We start from the raw sequence: 17,912 nt of genomic DNA, 5'->3' as shown, positions 1-17,912 counted from the left end.
CTTACCTCAGGGAAGGGGAGGCCTTTGTATCCTAAAGAGGTTTCCCCCTTCCTCCTCAGTAGATGGGATCCAGCGCTGGGAGCCCCAAAGTTCTCCTCATCGGTGTGAGCATGCACAGTAGCTGCTCTCCGTTCAGACTGGTGGTACTTGAAAGTTTTCAGGTGATAAAAGTGGTACAATTAGTGGAAAGGTTGAAAAGCCCTGCACTAGAAGATCAGGGAAGGTTATGGGGGGCTTCCAGACAACCTGGCAGCTGGCCAGGCCGCCCAGCATCAAGCCAGACCATCCAGCACAGAAGCCAGGAAACACTGCCTATTTATGTGATAAGCTGCATTTTTATTTATTTTATGTTTTTTTTTTTATTAATGGAGAGGGGACTCCATCCAACACTTAAGATCCTAGCAACGCCCCTGTTTTTTAGTACAAAAATACATATGTTAGCACAGATCTGTACATCAGAGAAAGAGGGACAGAGTGATTATGGTAGGTTCCCCAAAAAGGACTGTCTGTCTGAAAGAATGTATGCTGCCATACTTACGCTATTTTTCTAGGATGATTTAAAAAAAATAATACATAATTTTACATTATGAAAGGAGTGCAGAGGATTTTTGCTTACCTCTAAAAAAGGGACAGTTGGGAGCTGTACCTACACACACAAGCTTTACCTGGACTGCGGTTTGGACATGTTTGGGACATGTACAATAATTGTTTATGCCTGCTATGGAAGTAACAATAATGGATGGACTTTAACCACCGCTTTTCTGTTGCTCCATTGCTTTGCGGGAGCCTTTGAACTTTGAATGCTCTATTTAAACACCAGGATTTCTCATGTATGTGAGCACTTGCTGCAGCAGATGGAATATCTGAACTGGGGACGCTCAGGTAGCGCTTTAAAATAATGAATTGTCAAGCAGGATGAGAGAGATATACAGGCCTTTTTAATGTGTGTATAGGAGGGTGAAGTCTGATTGTCGGTTTATTGCAGGGGCATAACAATAGACCCTGCAAGGGATACAGATGCAGGGGGGCCCAGAAGCAGCAGGGTGCGCAGTGGGGGGAGAAGTTTCTTTTTCCTGTCCTGAGAGACTGATAACTAAAGGTACATACACACGTCGGATTTGCGCAAACGACTGGTCGTTTGGACATCAAATCGGACGTGTGAACAGTCTGTCGTTCAGCTGATAAGACTGGACTTGAGCGATCCACCAAGCGGATCGCTCTAGTCCAGTATTATCAGCTGAATGACAGACTGTGCACACGCCTGATTTGACGTCCAAACGACCGGTCATTTGCGACAATCCGACGTGTGTACGAGCCTTAAAGGACTTACGAGGCGAGCATTGAAAAAAAAAGTTAAGTACCTCATGTCCATTGTAGTCCTTAGGGCAGACTATCAGCGCCTTCCTTTCAACTGACTGGCGCTCTGATAAGCTAATCTTCTTTGCATTGCCAGCCCCGACCCTGCCCCCGGTCGCCTTATCATATGGCGACTAGAATCGCCGCTTTAAGAGTTCCAGCACCTGCGCAGTTCTCTTAGCCTAGTGCGGCTGCGCAGGTATTCTGTGATGTCTGCGGCCGTCCTCGCTCCTATCACTCTGTTGGGCGTGACCACAAGACCGCCCACATGACATGAATGATGTAAAAGTCAACCGCGCCCCTTCAGCAGAGACGAGCAGCGCTGAAGGACGCAATGCGTGACTTGTCATATACTTGTGCTGACACTTTTTTTGAAGAGTACTTACTCTTCCTGATTTATTGTGTACATTTTGATATAATTCTATATTAATACATATATTTGCATTTATAGGTTGTGTCTAGGGCTATTTTAACTGGGGGAAACTAGTAGCTAATTTGCAGCTGTTGTTTAGAGATATATTGTTTGAGATACCTCCCTGTTTTTTTGCTTTGTGATGCATCCTCATATCACAAATTGGTTTGATAACTTAGTTGGTCCCACTTAGTTTTATGGTTTTCCAGCATGTGTGAAAGCAGTAAGGTTGTTCCCAAATAGGATCACCTGTCCCATGCAGATTGGTCTTCAGCACAGGATGCAGAGTGCCCTGCACTCATTGTCAGGTTTAAGTGGGAAGTAGGCCCCAGTGGCGTACCTAGGGAATTTGACACCCGGGCCCATATGCAATTTACGTTTTCTCCTGGGTGATATTTTCACAACGTGTCAAAAAATGCCTTTTAAGCCACCAGCAAGCAAGAAAATACTCAAAATAAATTTGATAGCACTTTTTCACCAACTTTTGGGTACTTTTTCAATTGCAAAATGCTGAAAATGTAGTTTAAAGAGAAGATGAAAATTATCTCCTAGGAGATATGGGCCCCAGTGATTATTTACAGCCCCCCAAGAAAAAATAAACAACCAATGTTTTTTGATGGGAGGGTTGACAGGTTGGGGTACCGAGCGTGTCGCTGCAAATTTGGGGGGATTTGGGGGTAAAGGGAGTCGTCAGCATGTGGGCGGAGCTAACCATTATGAAACTCTGTACTCTATACAGTGCTGCAGAAGATGTTAGTGCTAAATAAACAGCACTCATTATTGTACCGCTCTCCAGCCTTTCGAAGCACAAACTGCCTTCGGTTACAGCCAAATATTTTAAATTTTGACTCATCAGTCCAGAGCACCCGATGCCATTTTTCTGCACCCGAGTTCCTATGTCTACTTGAGTTGCTTGGCCTTGTTTCCACGTTGGAGGTTTGGCTTTATGGCTGCAACTCCTCCATGAAGACCAATTCTGGCCAGACTTCTCTAAACAGTAGATAGTTGTACATGGGCCTCACTGGTTTCTGACATTTCGGGGCTGATGGCACTACTGGACATTTTCTAATTTTGAAGAGTAATAAGCTTGATGTGCCTTTCATCTGCTGCACTAAGTTTCCTTGGCAGACCACTGCATTTATGATGCACAATGTTGCCCTACCTAAGAGCTACCTACCTACCTACGTATAAGAGATGATGCTGGTTTGAAGGCAAATGGTAGTAACAGCAAATATTGATTTGATTTATATTTTTCTTTTTGTAAATTCATGACAATAAACAATCATTGATATTTCTAAAAGCATTCTGCCCGTGGTGGAATATGTTCTGAGCTTCCAGGGCATCATGGGAACAAATGATTTGCCCAGCAGAAGCCCATTCCGCGCTTCCCCATTACATTTTGATGCTATACCTCCCCCTACGCTCTGCTCGTGAATGTTTGGTGAAAAAACTATTACATGGTGAATCACTGGACCTTTCTCACAGGCTTACCTTTCTCTGGTAAGCCAGAAAAGCCCAATTTTCCACGAGATTGAACTTGCTTGTGGCCTTGTTGCTGATAGTGGTATGTTAGAGTTTTGTGTCTTTGTACCCCATATGATAAGTCTTCCCCTCTAGCGACTTGATGGACAGTCTGGCAAATAATCTGAAAGGGGTTGCCTACTTCTGTACTTGCGAGAGAGAGAGCAGGATCTCCTATATTGTCACAGCTATTGCTCATCAGGGTTATTTAATTGTCTAAAGCCTCCTCTGGAAAGGTTTACATGTGGAGGATGGTAGGAATCATGTTTTAATGTGGGTTAGTGCTGCTGCTTATTTTGGCCTTCTGCTGGTTGAATCTGCTGTTTGTGGACGTCAAGTCCTCAGCTTGAGGTCTTATTCATGGTGGTACTAGGTCAGGTCCAGATCTCACTACTTCTCAAGGAGGCTTCTTATGTGTTTTCCCAGCTCAAAATGCTTTTAGGCAGAAGATGGCCCTGGGTACCTCTTTTCCTGTGGCCTAGGAGTTATCAGAAGGTGCATCAGGTGGTCATAATGAGCAAGTCACACCCCTGATTAAGGCTCTGTTCCTACTAGAGTGGAGAATGGACATTTTTCGTCCATTCTCTGCACATTGATAACCGGACAGTGAACGGCTCCCATGTTATACATAGGAGCTGTTCAGACTTGTCATGCTGCAATGGATCAGTGGGAACCGTTGCAGTAAGTGGACCGCAGTCCGCGATGATCCGGGGCAGGCGGATGTGTCTGCATCTGCCCCAGGTTACGCAAATCGCTGCCACTCGGTTCCTGGGAAGGAGCTTGGGGATTCCTATTGGGCTGCAAATGACCAGTGGGAATCCTCATAAACAGTGAGAATTATCATTGGTTCATAGTGAACCAATGAAAATTCTCCCTGTTGCTAGGGAGAATTGGCCTAATACAGCCTATGGAGAGCCCCATGCTTCTGCTGGCCTCCAGGCTGTTTTCAGAGAGGGACCGAGCAGTGGTGATTGGCGGCGGGACAGGTGATCGGCGATCACTTCAGACAGCAGGTGGACGCAGAGCAGGTGCAAAATGAATGGAGGCGCTTTAACGTGTCTATTTTGTATCCGCTCTAGTGGGAACACAGCTTAAAAGTTTTTTCCGTTATACAGCAAGATCCTTTACATAATACATAATGTTGACCTGTAATAAAGCCGTCAGTGAACTGTGAAACGTACATCAGTCTTCTGTCATTAGCCAGTAAACCCCCGATTCTCAAAAGAATAGCACACCACAACCACCACAGGGCCCCCGCCGCCCAACACCACAAGCGCCACAGAGCCCCCGTTGCCCAAAGCCCGTGCACACACACCACAACCACCGCCCACACTAAGCTATTGTCCAAAACTGCACCACCTACTCTAAAGGCTCTTTTCCATTCATAAGGTGATGCGAAAGCAGCTCCCTAGCCGCATCGCATCACTTCTGCTGCTGGTCGCGTCACTTCCGCATCTCCCGATGCGGAAGTGAATTGAGGAGATGGGACGCGGGTGCGGGCGAATTCGGCCGTGTGAGAATCCGCAGCATGCTGCAAATTCTCAGATCGCACCACTCCGCACAACATTCACGCAATGGAAACTATTCCATTGTCTTGCATGTGTTTCAGGGCACCCGCAGTGCGATGCGGCTGTGTTGCCGCACCGCATCTAATGGAAACGGGCCCTTAGCTGCCACCCAGGGTCAGTGCATTCTTACAACTTACAGTTATTATATAGGATTCCCAGCAGATCAGATGTTAAATGAGCAGTTGCTCATTTTAAATGTTAACTGGCCTTAAAGGGACTCCGAGCAGTGCAAAAACTATGGAAAGATGCATATCATTTTAAAGCTCTCTTTCTCCTCTTTCCAATGATATATAAACCACCACCCTACGTCATTTAGTTTTCGCTATTTTCGCGATTGAAATTGCCGCGGCCGCGATTTCGATCGCGAAAATAGAGAAAACTAAAAGGTGTAGGGCAACGATTTAGGTGTCATCAGAAAGAGGAGAAAGAGAGCTTTAAAATGATATACATCAAGCCATAGTTATATTGTATTACACAGGAGGACACTTTCCCCAGTGTCAGCAGCTCCATTCTGCTGAATGCAGCTGCTGACTTTGACAAAAAGTCGCCCTGTGTAATACAATATAACTATGGAAAGATGGATATCATTTTAAAGCTCTCTTTCTCCTCTTTCTGACGACACCTAAATCGTTGCCCTACGCCTTTTAGTTTTCTCTATCTTCGCGATCGAAATCGCGGCCGTGGCAATTTCAATCGCGAAAATAGCGAAAACTAAAAGGCGTAGGGTGGCGGTTTATATATCATTGGAAAGAGGAGAAAGAGAGCTTTAAAATGATGTGCATCTTTCCATAGTTTCTGCACTGCTCGGAGTCCCTTTAATGTGTCCATGCCATGCACTGCACACCATGTATTCACTGCCTTTTAGATACAGTACATAGATAGTATCAGTTATACTATACCTATACTTCTATAACGGAAGAAGAAAACCTCTGCTGCAGGGACACACAGATACAGACGCTGCAGAGACGCAGTTGCCATAGCGACAATGCACATACGCACTGGACTTGTTAGTGCAGCTGCACGGTGTCTGCCTGTAACTACCTGTGGCAGTTAGATAATAGTGCATATGTTACGGCCAGAACCCGTAGTGTGGCCACTTCTCGTTCTGGCCAGCCACTTCGGGTTCTGGCCGGTCAATGTGCGAAGTGGCCGCAGCAGAGCGGCCAATGTCAGAAATGTAATTACTACACTAAGCACAATGTATTTTACGGCCGTCTCGCTGCGGCCAAATGTATTACAACTTGCTTAATTTCATTAAATTAGCCGGCGGCAATGTAATTAGATGAAGCCGCCGGCTTTCGCACTGCCTCCTCCTCCTCTCCCTGCCTTCTAATACGATATGGAGCAGCCGGCGGGGACACGAGTGTCCCCGAGAGTCGTTCGGCGCGGCAGGGGTATCCTGCCGTTCCTGCAGAGCGGATGCTGGCAGAAGCAATGTCTGCAGCCTCCCCGCTCTGCTTCCCCTGCCGCGACGAACTACTCTCCGGGACAAGTGGGTCCTCGCCGGCTGCTCCGTATCATATTAGGAGGCAGGGAGAGGAGAGAGGGGGGGAGGAGGAGAGGAGGAGGAGGCAGTGCGAAAGCCGGCGGCTTCATCTATTACATTGCCGCCGGCTAATTTAATGAAATTAAGCAAGTTGTAATACATTTGGCCGCAGCGAGACGGCCGTAAAATACATTGTGCTTAGTGTAGTAATTAAATTTCTGACATTGGCCGCTCCGCTGCGGCCACTTCGCACATTGACCGGCCAGAACCCGAAGTGGCTGGTCAGAACGAGAAGTGGCCACACTTCGGGTTCTGGCCGTAACACATACAAGAGTTAGGCTGCACAGTTCATTTATGAGGAAGAAGAAAAAAGTTATTTTAAACTTCATTTCCACTTGTTTTTATTCGACCCTCTGTCAATCTTGCATGCATTGATATTCTAATGAAATTTAATTAAAACCATTTTAAAAAACAACTAACTACACATTTCTTTATGTGGTGGCTGTATAGTGTACTGGTTAAGGGCTCTGCCTCTGACACAGAATACCAGAGTTTGAAGCTCGCCTCCTCCTGTTCAGTATGCCAGCACTTATTCAGCAAGGAGTTCTTGGGCAAGACTCTGGCGCTTTGAGTCTGCCAGGAGAAAAGCTTGATATAAATGTTCTGTCTGTCTTGTTTAATTGCAGTTCAGTGTTCTGCCCCGGAATTTTTCCAGCCGGGTGGCATGAAAAAGTAGCCTGGTGGGCTGCAGTGGGGGGAATGCAGGGCCGGTGCAACTCTGTTTACAGCATAGGATGAGGAGGCGAGCCGATGACAGCCGGGTGCTCACCAAAATTAGAGCCTAGGGAGAACACTGCCATTTAAATCATCCACTTTATATTTCTTTATTTATTCATGACTGGTGTCCTTTAATATATCAACAGTTTAAACTGGGATGATGATGAGTCATAGTGTTTACATAGTTACATAGTTATTTTGGTTGAAAAAAGACATACGTCCATCGAGTTCAACCAGTATAAAATACAACACCAGTCTGCTCCCTCACATACCCCTCTTGATCCAGAGGAAGGCGAAAAAACCCTTACAAGGCATGGTCCAATTAGCCCCTAAAGGGAAAAATTCCTTCCCGACTCCAGATGGCAATCAGATAAAATCCCTGGATCAACATCATTAGGCATAACCTAGTAATTGTAGCCATGGATGTCTTTCAACGCAAGGAAAGCATCTAAGCCCCCTTTAAATGCAGGTATAGAGTTTGCCATAACGACTTCCCGTGGCAATGCATTCCACATCTTAATCACTCTTACTGTAAAGAACCCTTTCCTAAATAAATGGCTAAAACGTTTTTCCTCCATGCGCAGATCATGTCCTCTAGTCCTTTGAGAAAAGCTCATCCGCCAAGCTATTATATTGCCCTCTGATGTATTTATACATGTTAATTAGATCCCCTCTAAGGCGTCTTTTCTCTAGACTAAATAAACCCAGTTTATCTAACCTTTCTTGATAAGTGAGACCTTCCATCCCACGTATCAATTTTGTTGCTCGTCTCTGCACCTGCTCTAAAACTGTAATATCTTTTTTGCAATGTGGTGCCCAGAACTGAATTCCATATTCCAGATGTGGCCTTACTAGAGAGTTAAACAGGGGCAATATTATGCTAGCATCTCGAGTTTTTATTTCCCTTTTAATGCATCCCAAAATTTTGTTAGCTTTAGCTGCAGCTGCTTGGCATTGAGTACGATTATTTAACTTGTTGTCGATGAGTACTCCTAAGTCCTTCTCCAAGTTTGATGTCCCCAACTGTATCCCATTTATTTTGTATGGTGCTAGACCATTAGTACGTCCAAAATGCATGACTTTACATTTGTCAACATTGAATTTCATCTGCCATTTATGTGCCCATATAGCCATCCTATCCAGATCCTGTTGCAATATGACACTATCTTCCTGAGAGTTGATGATTCTGCACAATTTTGTATCATCTGCAAAAATAGCAACATTGCTCACATTACACACGGGTTTATCTCTCCACTGTGAGAGAATAAAGTTAGGTTTTATGTATACGGTAATTATTTATATACTTGACTCGTAAAGCCTATCTATGTTATGTAGTTGGTTGTTGTTCCTTACACATTTTAACTGCTATTGCCATGCCAAGCCAAGTCATCCCTAACGATTGAATTTACTTTGCTTTCCATAGAATGCTTGTCCTGACTTGCTCTTCAAAGCTTGCCACTTTGAGGCGACTTCTAACCCATAACTTCCCTGAATCACTGAAGGTGGGTCAGAGATGTATCAGCAGAAGTAACAGTCCACTGACTAATGACAGCTCATTAATATACTGTGTTCCTTTCATTTAGGTATGTGGCTCTTTACACCATGTGATCAATGGTAACCCATTCGGACTGCAAGTCCTTGTGGACCAGTGGCCAGACTTCTCATCAGTGATATGTCGTCCTGCACTGGAAGTAAGTATAAATTTTGGAATACACATGTGAAAAGCATAATACACAGGACAGGCATCATTGCATTAGCATGCTGAATATTTGTATTACTTTTTGAAGTGATAATCTGTAAGACCAGGAACTTGCCTCCCCATCAGACACACACCCATCTGATCTTTTGGCAAATAGCGATAAACTGTCTGGAAAAAGAGACTGTCTGGAAAATGGGACTGTGCATGAAGACCATATAATAGAGGAAGACTCCTCTCATTCTCCTGCAGAGTACCTGCACATCACTCTTATGCTGGGCATGCATGGTGCGTTTTTTATTATCAATCGAGCCGCTGATGGCTCGATTGATAATATCTGACGTGTCCGATACCCCGCCGCTCGATACCGGCGGGCAGGACAAAAGAAAAAACGAAGAGAAGATAAGGAAGTACTAAACACCTGACCACCATGCGGGATATCAACCATTCAATTCAGGTCCTGTCTCACCTATGTATAACAATATGAGTAAACCAAAAATTATAGGGAGCCTGGACTAACAAGAATATGCATTTTAATTAACCAATACAAAAACCACAGATTACAAAGGATAAAACCATTTAAAAATCTCGCTAGCGCCAGCAATTAGGACAAGCAAGGACCCATTAAGGTGCACCTCAAATAACCAGTATTAATTCTCTTCAGGCCTCTTTATCAAGTCCCATTTGCTTAGCAGCAGACAGCCATCCAGCAGGTACTTATCTTCAATCCTACCAGCGTGCTTTTCCCTTTTAGCACGCCTCTTTCTTAAAAGAAATACGCTCTCATTACATGCATTAGTGTATGCAAAACCCATACAGGCCGAGCATCAACCAGAAAAACAAACCAGCAATAGCTTCAATTTAGGTTAGGATAATGACATGCAGCATAACTGGATCTCCGATCCTTCACTAGTATGAAGCGTTCCTGTAGCTCACAGCCGCCTTACAGGCGGATTACTCACGTGTCCCTATTAGGCAGACACTTCTATTGCTGTCAGTGCATTTTTCCAGCTCTTCAAGTTGCCATACGAGAGCGGCAGCAATGTAATTGTGATGTGCGCCTCATCGCTATCCGGGTGCAGGGCCTGTCGGGAAGAGAGCGGAGGCACGGGCGGATCAGCTGACCGACATGATGGCGTCACGTACATGCATTTTTTATTATCAATCGAGCCGCTGATGACTCGATTGATAATATCTGACGTGTCAGATACCCCGCCACTCGATACCGGCGGGCAGGACAAAAGAAAAAACGGAGCGAAGATAAGGAAGTGCCCGCGGGGACGAGCGGGAATCGATCCGGGCGGCCGCGGGGACGCACCGGGATCGAGCCAGCGGCTCGATTCCGGCGCAGAAACAAGCCGTGTATGCCCGGCATTAGAGCTAGTTCACACTGAGCACTTTGGTAGCATTTTGCTGATCGCTGGCGATAAGCAAAAAGCTGTTTTTTCACTGTACAGGAAAGCGATTTAGGAGTAATTGTGTTTTGTGATTCTATAACATTGAAATGAATTCGCTGCAAAATCGCTCCAAAAATGCTGCATGCACCATCAGCAAATCGCTAATCACTGGCGGTCACTACAGTGTGAACACTACCACTGACTTGCATTAGCAGCAGCATTTCACTGATCGCCAGTGATCAGCAAATCGCTGAAAAATCGCCCAATGTGAACTAGCCCTTAGATGTTCGCACAGTTAGATTGCCTAGGGCCCGATCCGTGTTCTTTGTTCCTGTCTGCACCCTCTACAAGTACTCTTACCAATTTTGATTTCTATTTAACAGCTACTTTTCAGCTATATCCTCAGTTTAGTTAAAATGCATCTCTGGTGTACATAACAACACAGAAGCACACTAATGCTTAAAAGTTAAAATGTCCCAACACCGATTCACAAAGCTTTTTCACCCGTTTTCCTCTGTTTTCACCTTATCTATGTTACATTTTAAGCTCCCAAAGAGCAAAAATATAAAATAATTAAGGTAAGAACAGTAATACTGAAGTGAAGTTAACCAAGAACAACTTACTTTGAGGGATTATGTTGCTTGTAAATGTGCTGAAAGGTTATTTTTATCAATTAGGTGATAAATAGGTCATTTATGAGAAGTTTTGTGAATAGAACCCAACGTCTGTTGATTAACCTCCTGAGCGGTATGGACGAGCTCAGCTCGTCCATCACCGCCGGAGGCTGCCGCTCAGGCCCTGCTGGGCCGATTTCCACCAAATAAAGAGCAGCACACGCAGCCGGCACTTTGCCAGCCGCGTGTGCTGCCTGATCGCCGCCGCTCTGCGGCGATTCGCCGCGAGCAGCGGCGAAAGAGGGCCCCCCTAGCCGCCTGAGCCCTGCGCAGCCGGAACAAAAAGTTCCGGCCAGCGCTAAGGGCTGGATCGGAGGCGGCTGACGTCAGGACGTCGGCTGACGTCCATGACGTCACTCCGCTCGTCGCCATGGCGACGATCTAAGCAAAACAAGGAAGGCCGCTCATTGCGGCCTTCCTTGTTTATTATGGGCGCCGGAGGCGATCGGAAGAACGCCTCCGGAGCGCCCTCTAGTGGGCTTTCATTCAGCCAACTTTCAGTTGGCTGCATGAAATAGTTTTTTTTTAATTAAAAAAAAACCCTCCCGCAGCCTCCCTGGCGATCTCAATAGAACGCCGAGGAGGTTAAAGGAGTTCTGTGGACTGTTTCAATATACAAAAACCGCCACTTACCTGGGGCTTCTATCGCCCCCTGCAGCTGAAATGTCCCGCGCTATCCTCCTCCGATACTCCGTTTCCCACCTCCGGTCCCGTTGTAGTTTTCGTCTAACAAGCCGAATAACGCTCGCTCCCGCGCCTGTCATCGGGAACTTACTGCGCAGGCGCAGTACGAAGTTTTCTTGTACTGCGCCTGCGCAGTAAGCTCCTGATGACGCATGCGGGAGCGCGCACGTAGCGATAGCCGCGCAGCCACAGTCTAATCAGACGGCTGATTAGACTGGGACCAGCGGCGGGGAACGGAGGATCAGAGGAGGACGGCGTGGGACATTTTAGCTGCAGGGGCCGATAGAAGCCCCAGGTAAGTGGCGGTTTTTGTTTATTGAAACAGCCAACAGAACTCCTTTAGCATTCAGTGGAGCCCCATATCTGCTGGGTTCCAAGGTATAGATCCCATCCACCGCTGTGCTGAACTCCAGGATGGCATATCACACTAAGCTCAAGTTATGTTATTTAGGCATGTGAAATCTACCCAGAAGTCCTTTGCAATCTACTGGTAAATCACAATCTACACAATGGGCACCCCTACTCTATGGGATCCAGAGCCTTCCCTCTAAATAGGTGAGTATCCAGGCACGGATTTATCTCACAGGAGCCTATAGGCACAGATGTCCTAGCACCTTATTCTGGGAATACCCCATGAGATTTTTTGGCAGATAGATGGTTCAATAGATAAATTCCGACAGGTCTGGTCTGATTTTCAATCGTTTTTCTGATCGATTTCTTATAGAAGTGATTGGAAATCGATCAGAAAAACGATCGGAAAATCAATCAGACAATAAATCTGCTGAAGAAACTTATCGTGTGTTCCCAGCATTAGACTTCGCCCTCCATGATCCTACAAACCCCCACCAAACTGCAACACAAGTGGGCTGGCTGTCCCAGATGTCACTTCTCCCTTACTTGCCTTGCCCATCATAGGTAGCTACAGGTGCCTTTTATTATTGAGGGTACTTGTGGCTACCTAATATTAAGTAGCTAGAGGTGTCCCCAAGTATTAGGTAGCTAGAGAACCTCAGTAGTTAGTAGCCAGAGGTGCACCTGACTGAAGGGAGAGGACGTTACACTGCCGCTGCCAGGCACCATCGCAGGGACATGCGGACCGCTCCACCGCCGCGGCCCAGAGGGGATTGGTGCACCTCTGATGGACTGTTTTTGAGATGAGGCGATCAGTGGTGGGGAAGGAAGGCACTGGGGATCGTGCACATGCCTGACTTGCAAGGCGTGATTGCACCAGCAGCTGAGCGGCCGCCGCCACCCACGTGGAGGGACAATAGGCCCAAGCACTGCTCTACTTCGCCCTGCCCCCGATCCACCGCCGCAGCTGCCAGGAAGCCACTCGGGCACATGCAGGACTCCTCCACATCTGTCCAGGCCGCAGGGAATATCTCATCAATCACTGGTGGCACATCACCGCTGCCCTACCCAGGTAAGCCTGATATCCTCGCTGTGCCCCCATCTCTGTCTCCTGGAGGGATTAGCCATCCATTTCTGGGCTCCTAGTGGCCAGGCCACTCGGCTGCCAGTCCCTCCTCCACCAGTTCAGCCACCAGCTCCATCGGCCTCTGCGGCCACGGGCTCTTTTTTGCTCCCTGAAGCACCGGGTCCCCTCTGCCTGCAACCACCATCGGACTGATTGGGACTGTTTGTTGGACTGTACCCAGGCGTGATCTCGATCGGCAGCCCTAAGGGACTCTCTGCCTCTGTCTCTCACCTCTTGCTTTGGTTCTCTCTTTCTTTCCTCATTCTCTCTTAGCTATCCCTTCTTGCTCTCTCTTTCTCTATCCACTCTTTTCCAGGACACACTGCGGGGCATCTGGAACTGCTGCAGAGCTGTGCGAGCGCCGTCGGTAGTCGGCAGGCTGCTCCCCTCACATAGCACTCCAGACTTCCCCACGCGTCCTTCACTATAGTTATGTGCCGTATGTACACATAGGTATACGTTTACTTTGTACTATACTGTATATGATTGTATGTGTTGTAGTTCGCATGTATGTGTTTGTACCATCACCGACCCTGTATGAGCCAAAAACTATTCCGGGTACAACCCCCCGTTGTACTTGGCGAAATAAAAGATTCTGATTCTGTCAGTGGAATGTCAATAGCAGGGTGAGTAACGTCTCATTTACACTCTCATCAGGACTCTGCAGAGGGAAGGAGGGAGGGAGGCGCTCGGGGAGGGAAGTGAGCCGTCTTTCCATCATCAGGCACCTGTAGGCATGTGCCTATAGTGCCTTATAGTAAATCCAGCCCTGTGAGTATCTAACTTTTTTTTTCACAGATTGCTTTAGGTGCAACAATAAAGTCAGAAAGGGTATATATGTTTGTAAGTCAAACTCATTCACCTGTAAACTGCTCTCTGTCTGACTGCATTTTACAGTATTATATATTCTGCCTTTCTTCTTGTAGGACATGAAGGACCCCTCGGATCATTATACAAATACATACTTCTTGTACAGTAAAGACCCCCACAATCTGCGCCAGTTACTACAGGATCCCCAAGTTGTAAACTGGCGCCAGAATTTCCAGATACATGGTGAGTGACGGCAACCATATGAGCAAATAAATCTATATTGCCTTAAAGCATGAACCGTGAATACTGTCATTTCTCATGTTTCTCATTCTACATAAACTCAGAGGAGCTTAAAGGGTACCTGAGCCAAAGTGCTATGTTAAAATAGTGGCTACTGTGAGTCCTGAAGCTTACTGCTCCTTCCACTCACTCCCATGCCCCTCCATTTAACTGCAAAAGGCCCCATTAGCAGCTGCAACTCGGCCAAGTCACCAGCCTTAAACCCAAACATCATGTGACTCGCTGTTACAAGCCACCGGGTCACACGCAGGGAGACCCTTTGTAGCTAGGGTGATAGCTCCGGATGTGCTGCCGCTGCTGAATGGATATCATCAATGGAATGTCAGGAGCCAGTGCAGTGGTGCAGCTAGAGATCATGGGGCCCCATAGCAAAACTTTCATGGGGCCGTCAGATGTAGCACTCTTTAGCTATGCCACCTGCCCCTACCCTATGGATATAAGTTAATTGGCAATTTACATTCTCGAGCAATCTACACTGCACATAGTCCATGGGCACTGATTGCGGGTTGAGGAACACAAGAAATGTAATAATGAATATATCAAGTACCACCTGGCCCCCCATTTCTCCTGGGCCCCATAGCGTCTGCTCTGCTATGGCTATTGCTACACCCCTGAGACAGTGAGTCACTCTCTTCTCATAACCGCTCTGCTCGTGCTCTGCAGAGGGAGGGAGGGAGGGAAGGGAAGCGGAGGGGGCACCTATAGCTGGGTAACCTATACTGGGGTACCCATGGCTGGCTAACCTATACTGGGGGCACCTATGCCTGGCTAACCTATACTGGGGACAACTATGCCTGGCTACCTATTCTGGGGCTCCTATACCTGGCTAACCTATACTGGCGGCACCTATGCCTGGCTAACCTATACTGGCGGCACCTATACCTGGCTAACCTATACTGGGGACAACTATGCCTGGCTATCTATTCTGGGGCTCCTATACCTGGCTAACCTATACTGGCGACACCTATGCCTGGCTAACCTATACTGGCGGCACCTATACCTGGCTAACCTATACTGGGGGCAACTATGCCTGGCTACCTATTCTGGGGCTCCTATACCTGGCTAACCTATACTGGCGGCATCTATGCCGGGCTAACCTATACTGGGGGCACCTATGCCTGGCTAACCTATACTGGGGACAACTATGCCTGGCTACCTATTCTGGGGCTCCTATACCTGGCTAACCTATACTGGCGGCACCTATACCTGGCTAACCTATACTGGGGGCAACTATGCCTGGCTACCTATTCTGGGGCTCCTATACCTGGCTAACCTATACTGGCGGCACCTATGCCTGGCTAACCTATACTGGGGGCAACTATGCCTGGCTACCTATTCTGGGGCTTCTATAGCTGGATAACCTAAAAATATACCTACCTATACCGGGAACCTATAGCTAGCTACCTATACTGGGGGCAGTTATAGTTGGCTACCTATATTGGGGCCACGTATAGCAGACTAACCTATACTGGGAACACCTATAGCTGGCTACCTACACTGGGAGCACCTATAGCTGGCTAACCTATACTGGTACACCGATACCTGGCTAACCTATATACTGAGGCACCAGTAACTGACACAACTGACTCTTGTGGTCTACACCCCCGTGTGGCCTGTGTTAAGGGGTGGAGTTTAAGACACTGGAGCTTATGTGTCTATAGGCTCCTCAGCTGTAAATCTGGCCCTGCCTTTGTGGTTTATTCCTTGCCCTTGATTAGGGTACACTGAGACTCAAGGTTTATCTTGATAGACACTTTTTTTTAACCCAGTAACCATGTATGATATAAAACTGAATTAAAAAAAAAAAAAAAAAGCTCATGGAGACAAGGTGACATTACTCTACATGTGACTCAAACTCTACCCTGAACTAAGCAGGAATTTATACAGAGGGAGACAGAGTCAAACTTGAGGACTATTGCAGAATAATACATGTTTTCTGGTAAAGATGCTCTTTATGAGTGGGGTACATATATTCTCTATGTGGTTAGTTTTACCACCAGCTCCAGGTATTCAGTGATGCAGTTTTCAGCTGCAGTTTTACATTTCTTCATTACCATTTGGCTGATACTCACCTACGGTACAGATTAAAACACCTTCATGATGACTAACACTACCCTCCCTTCCCTCCTTGAATTTAAAGTGTACCTGAGACTTAAGGGGCCCATACACCTAACGATATACAGCAGATTCGATCACTGTGATTGAATCTGCTGTGAAATCGTTGTGCAAACGCTGACAGAACGATCGATTTCCGTCCCAAATCAATCGTTCCCGTCGATCCGTCCGTGCGGAAGATAGCGGCGTTCGAATGCCCGACAACCGACGCTAGCTGCAATACATTACCTGTTCCACTGGCGCGTGTCCCCGCTCTCTCCGTCTTCTTCTCCGCGCTGGACTCCGAGTCCGGCTGCAGCACAATAGAAACCTATGGAAAACAGACGTTTTACAACACACTGGCTGTAAAAACTGACCGTTTTCCTGGATCAAGATGGCCAGATCTGTACGGCCGGATCCAGAAAAACCGCGAATGTGAAACGGGCCTTAGTACAATTTACTGCATTTAGCATTAGCAACTAAATTACCAGTAATTTTACTAATCTATTCATACACAGATTGTCAACCAACACTAGGGGGCGTGCTCCAGGAGGTTAGTTCCAAGTATGGAGGCCAGATGCACACCATCAGTGACTTTTTATATATGAGAGATGGAATAACAGATGAGGATGACGACAAGATCAATTCCATCAGGTAAAAACATGTTTATGGTAAAACAGCCCTTCTTAACCACTTTGCATCCAGACCTTGTTTTCCTGCTATGGACCAGAACAGTTTTGATGTTTTAGCTATGTCCCTATTTAATCAGCAATAAATTCACCCCTTCTTATACAATACAATACAATAACATTTCTATAGCGCTTTTCTCCCATAGGGCTCAAAGCGCTTAAGCTCTCTCAGATTCAGTATTTGGTAGTAGGATGAAGTATTCACACAACAAAAGCTATATTTCTGCAAATGCCAAACTGAACAGGTGGGTTTTCAGTCTGGATTTAAACACGTCCAGGGATGGAGCTGTCCTGATCTGTTGAGGTAAGGAGTTCCAAAACGTAGGGGCAGCATGACAAAAGGCTCTGGGACCAAAAGTTTCCAAGTGGACTCTCTGGGTATGACTAGATTATTAGAACCTGTGGATCTGAGAACGCGGGGATTGCTACATATCAGCTGCAACATATCTTTCATGTATCCAGGGCCCGGATTATTCAGGGATTTAAATGTCAGTAGGCCGATCTTGAATAGGACCCTCCATTCTATAGGTAGCCAGTGAAGGGAGTGCAGGACTGGCGTTATGTGGCAGTGACGGGGTTGGTTGGTTAGCAGTCTGGCAACAGTATTCTGTATCAGCTGTAGGCGGGACAAGACGTTTTTTGAAAGGCCAGTGTAGAGAGCATTACAGTAGTCCAGTCGGGATGTGATGAAGGCATGGACTAAGGTTGGCAGATCTTCTGGGGGGATGAGGTGCTTGATTTTTGCAATGTTCTTCAGGTGAAAATAGGATGATTTCACCACAGCAGAGATTTGAGTTCTGAAGTTTAAATCCCCATCAATTAGAACTCCCAGGCTACGCACATGATCAGAGCTGCGTAGATCCGCGCCTCCTATTCCCAGTGGTGAAGACTGCAAGTTAAGTTGTTTTGTTGTCATGCGCTGCCCTCCGATCAGAAGGACTTCAGTTTTGTCTGCATTCAGTTTCAGCCAG

At 46.6% G+C, this 17,912-nt stretch overlaps 1 protein-coding gene and 1 long non-coding RNA gene across 2 annotated transcripts in view; one reads left to right on the top strand and one right to left on the bottom strand.

The window, feature by feature from the left end:
• The window catches only part of LOC137534223 (uncharacterized), a 220,933-nt gene that overhangs the window by 80,555 nt on the left and 122,466 nt on the right, over positions 1 to 17,912 (bottom strand). The gene's annotated exons all lie outside the window — the stretch shown is intronic.
• LOC137534220 (glycine N-acyltransferase-like) overlaps positions 1 to 17,912 on the top strand; it is a 95,926-nt gene that overhangs the window by 32,930 nt on the left and 45,084 nt on the right. Inside the window, exons 2-5 of the mRNA XM_068255627.1 lie at positions 8,544 to 8,622; positions 8,704 to 8,811; positions 13,975 to 14,101; positions 16,771 to 16,906. Of these exons, the coding sequence (XP_068111728.1) occupies positions 8,545 to 8,622; positions 8,704 to 8,811; positions 13,975 to 14,101; positions 16,771 to 16,906 (449 nt within the window). The 5' untranslated portion in view covers position 8,544. The remainder of the gene's footprint in view (positions 1 to 8,543; positions 8,623 to 8,703; positions 8,812 to 13,974; positions 14,102 to 16,770; positions 16,907 to 17,912) is intronic.

The sequence above is a fragment of the Hyperolius riggenbachi genome, chromosome 10 (genome assembly GCF_040937935.1).
Source record: "Hyperolius riggenbachi isolate aHypRig1 chromosome 10, aHypRig1.pri, whole genome shotgun sequence".
Taxonomy (NCBI): domain Eukaryota; kingdom Metazoa; phylum Chordata; class Amphibia; order Anura; family Hyperoliidae; genus Hyperolius; species Hyperolius riggenbachi.
The sequence above is the reverse complement of the archived record's forward strand: the minus strand, read 5'-3'. Positions and strand labels throughout refer to the sequence as shown.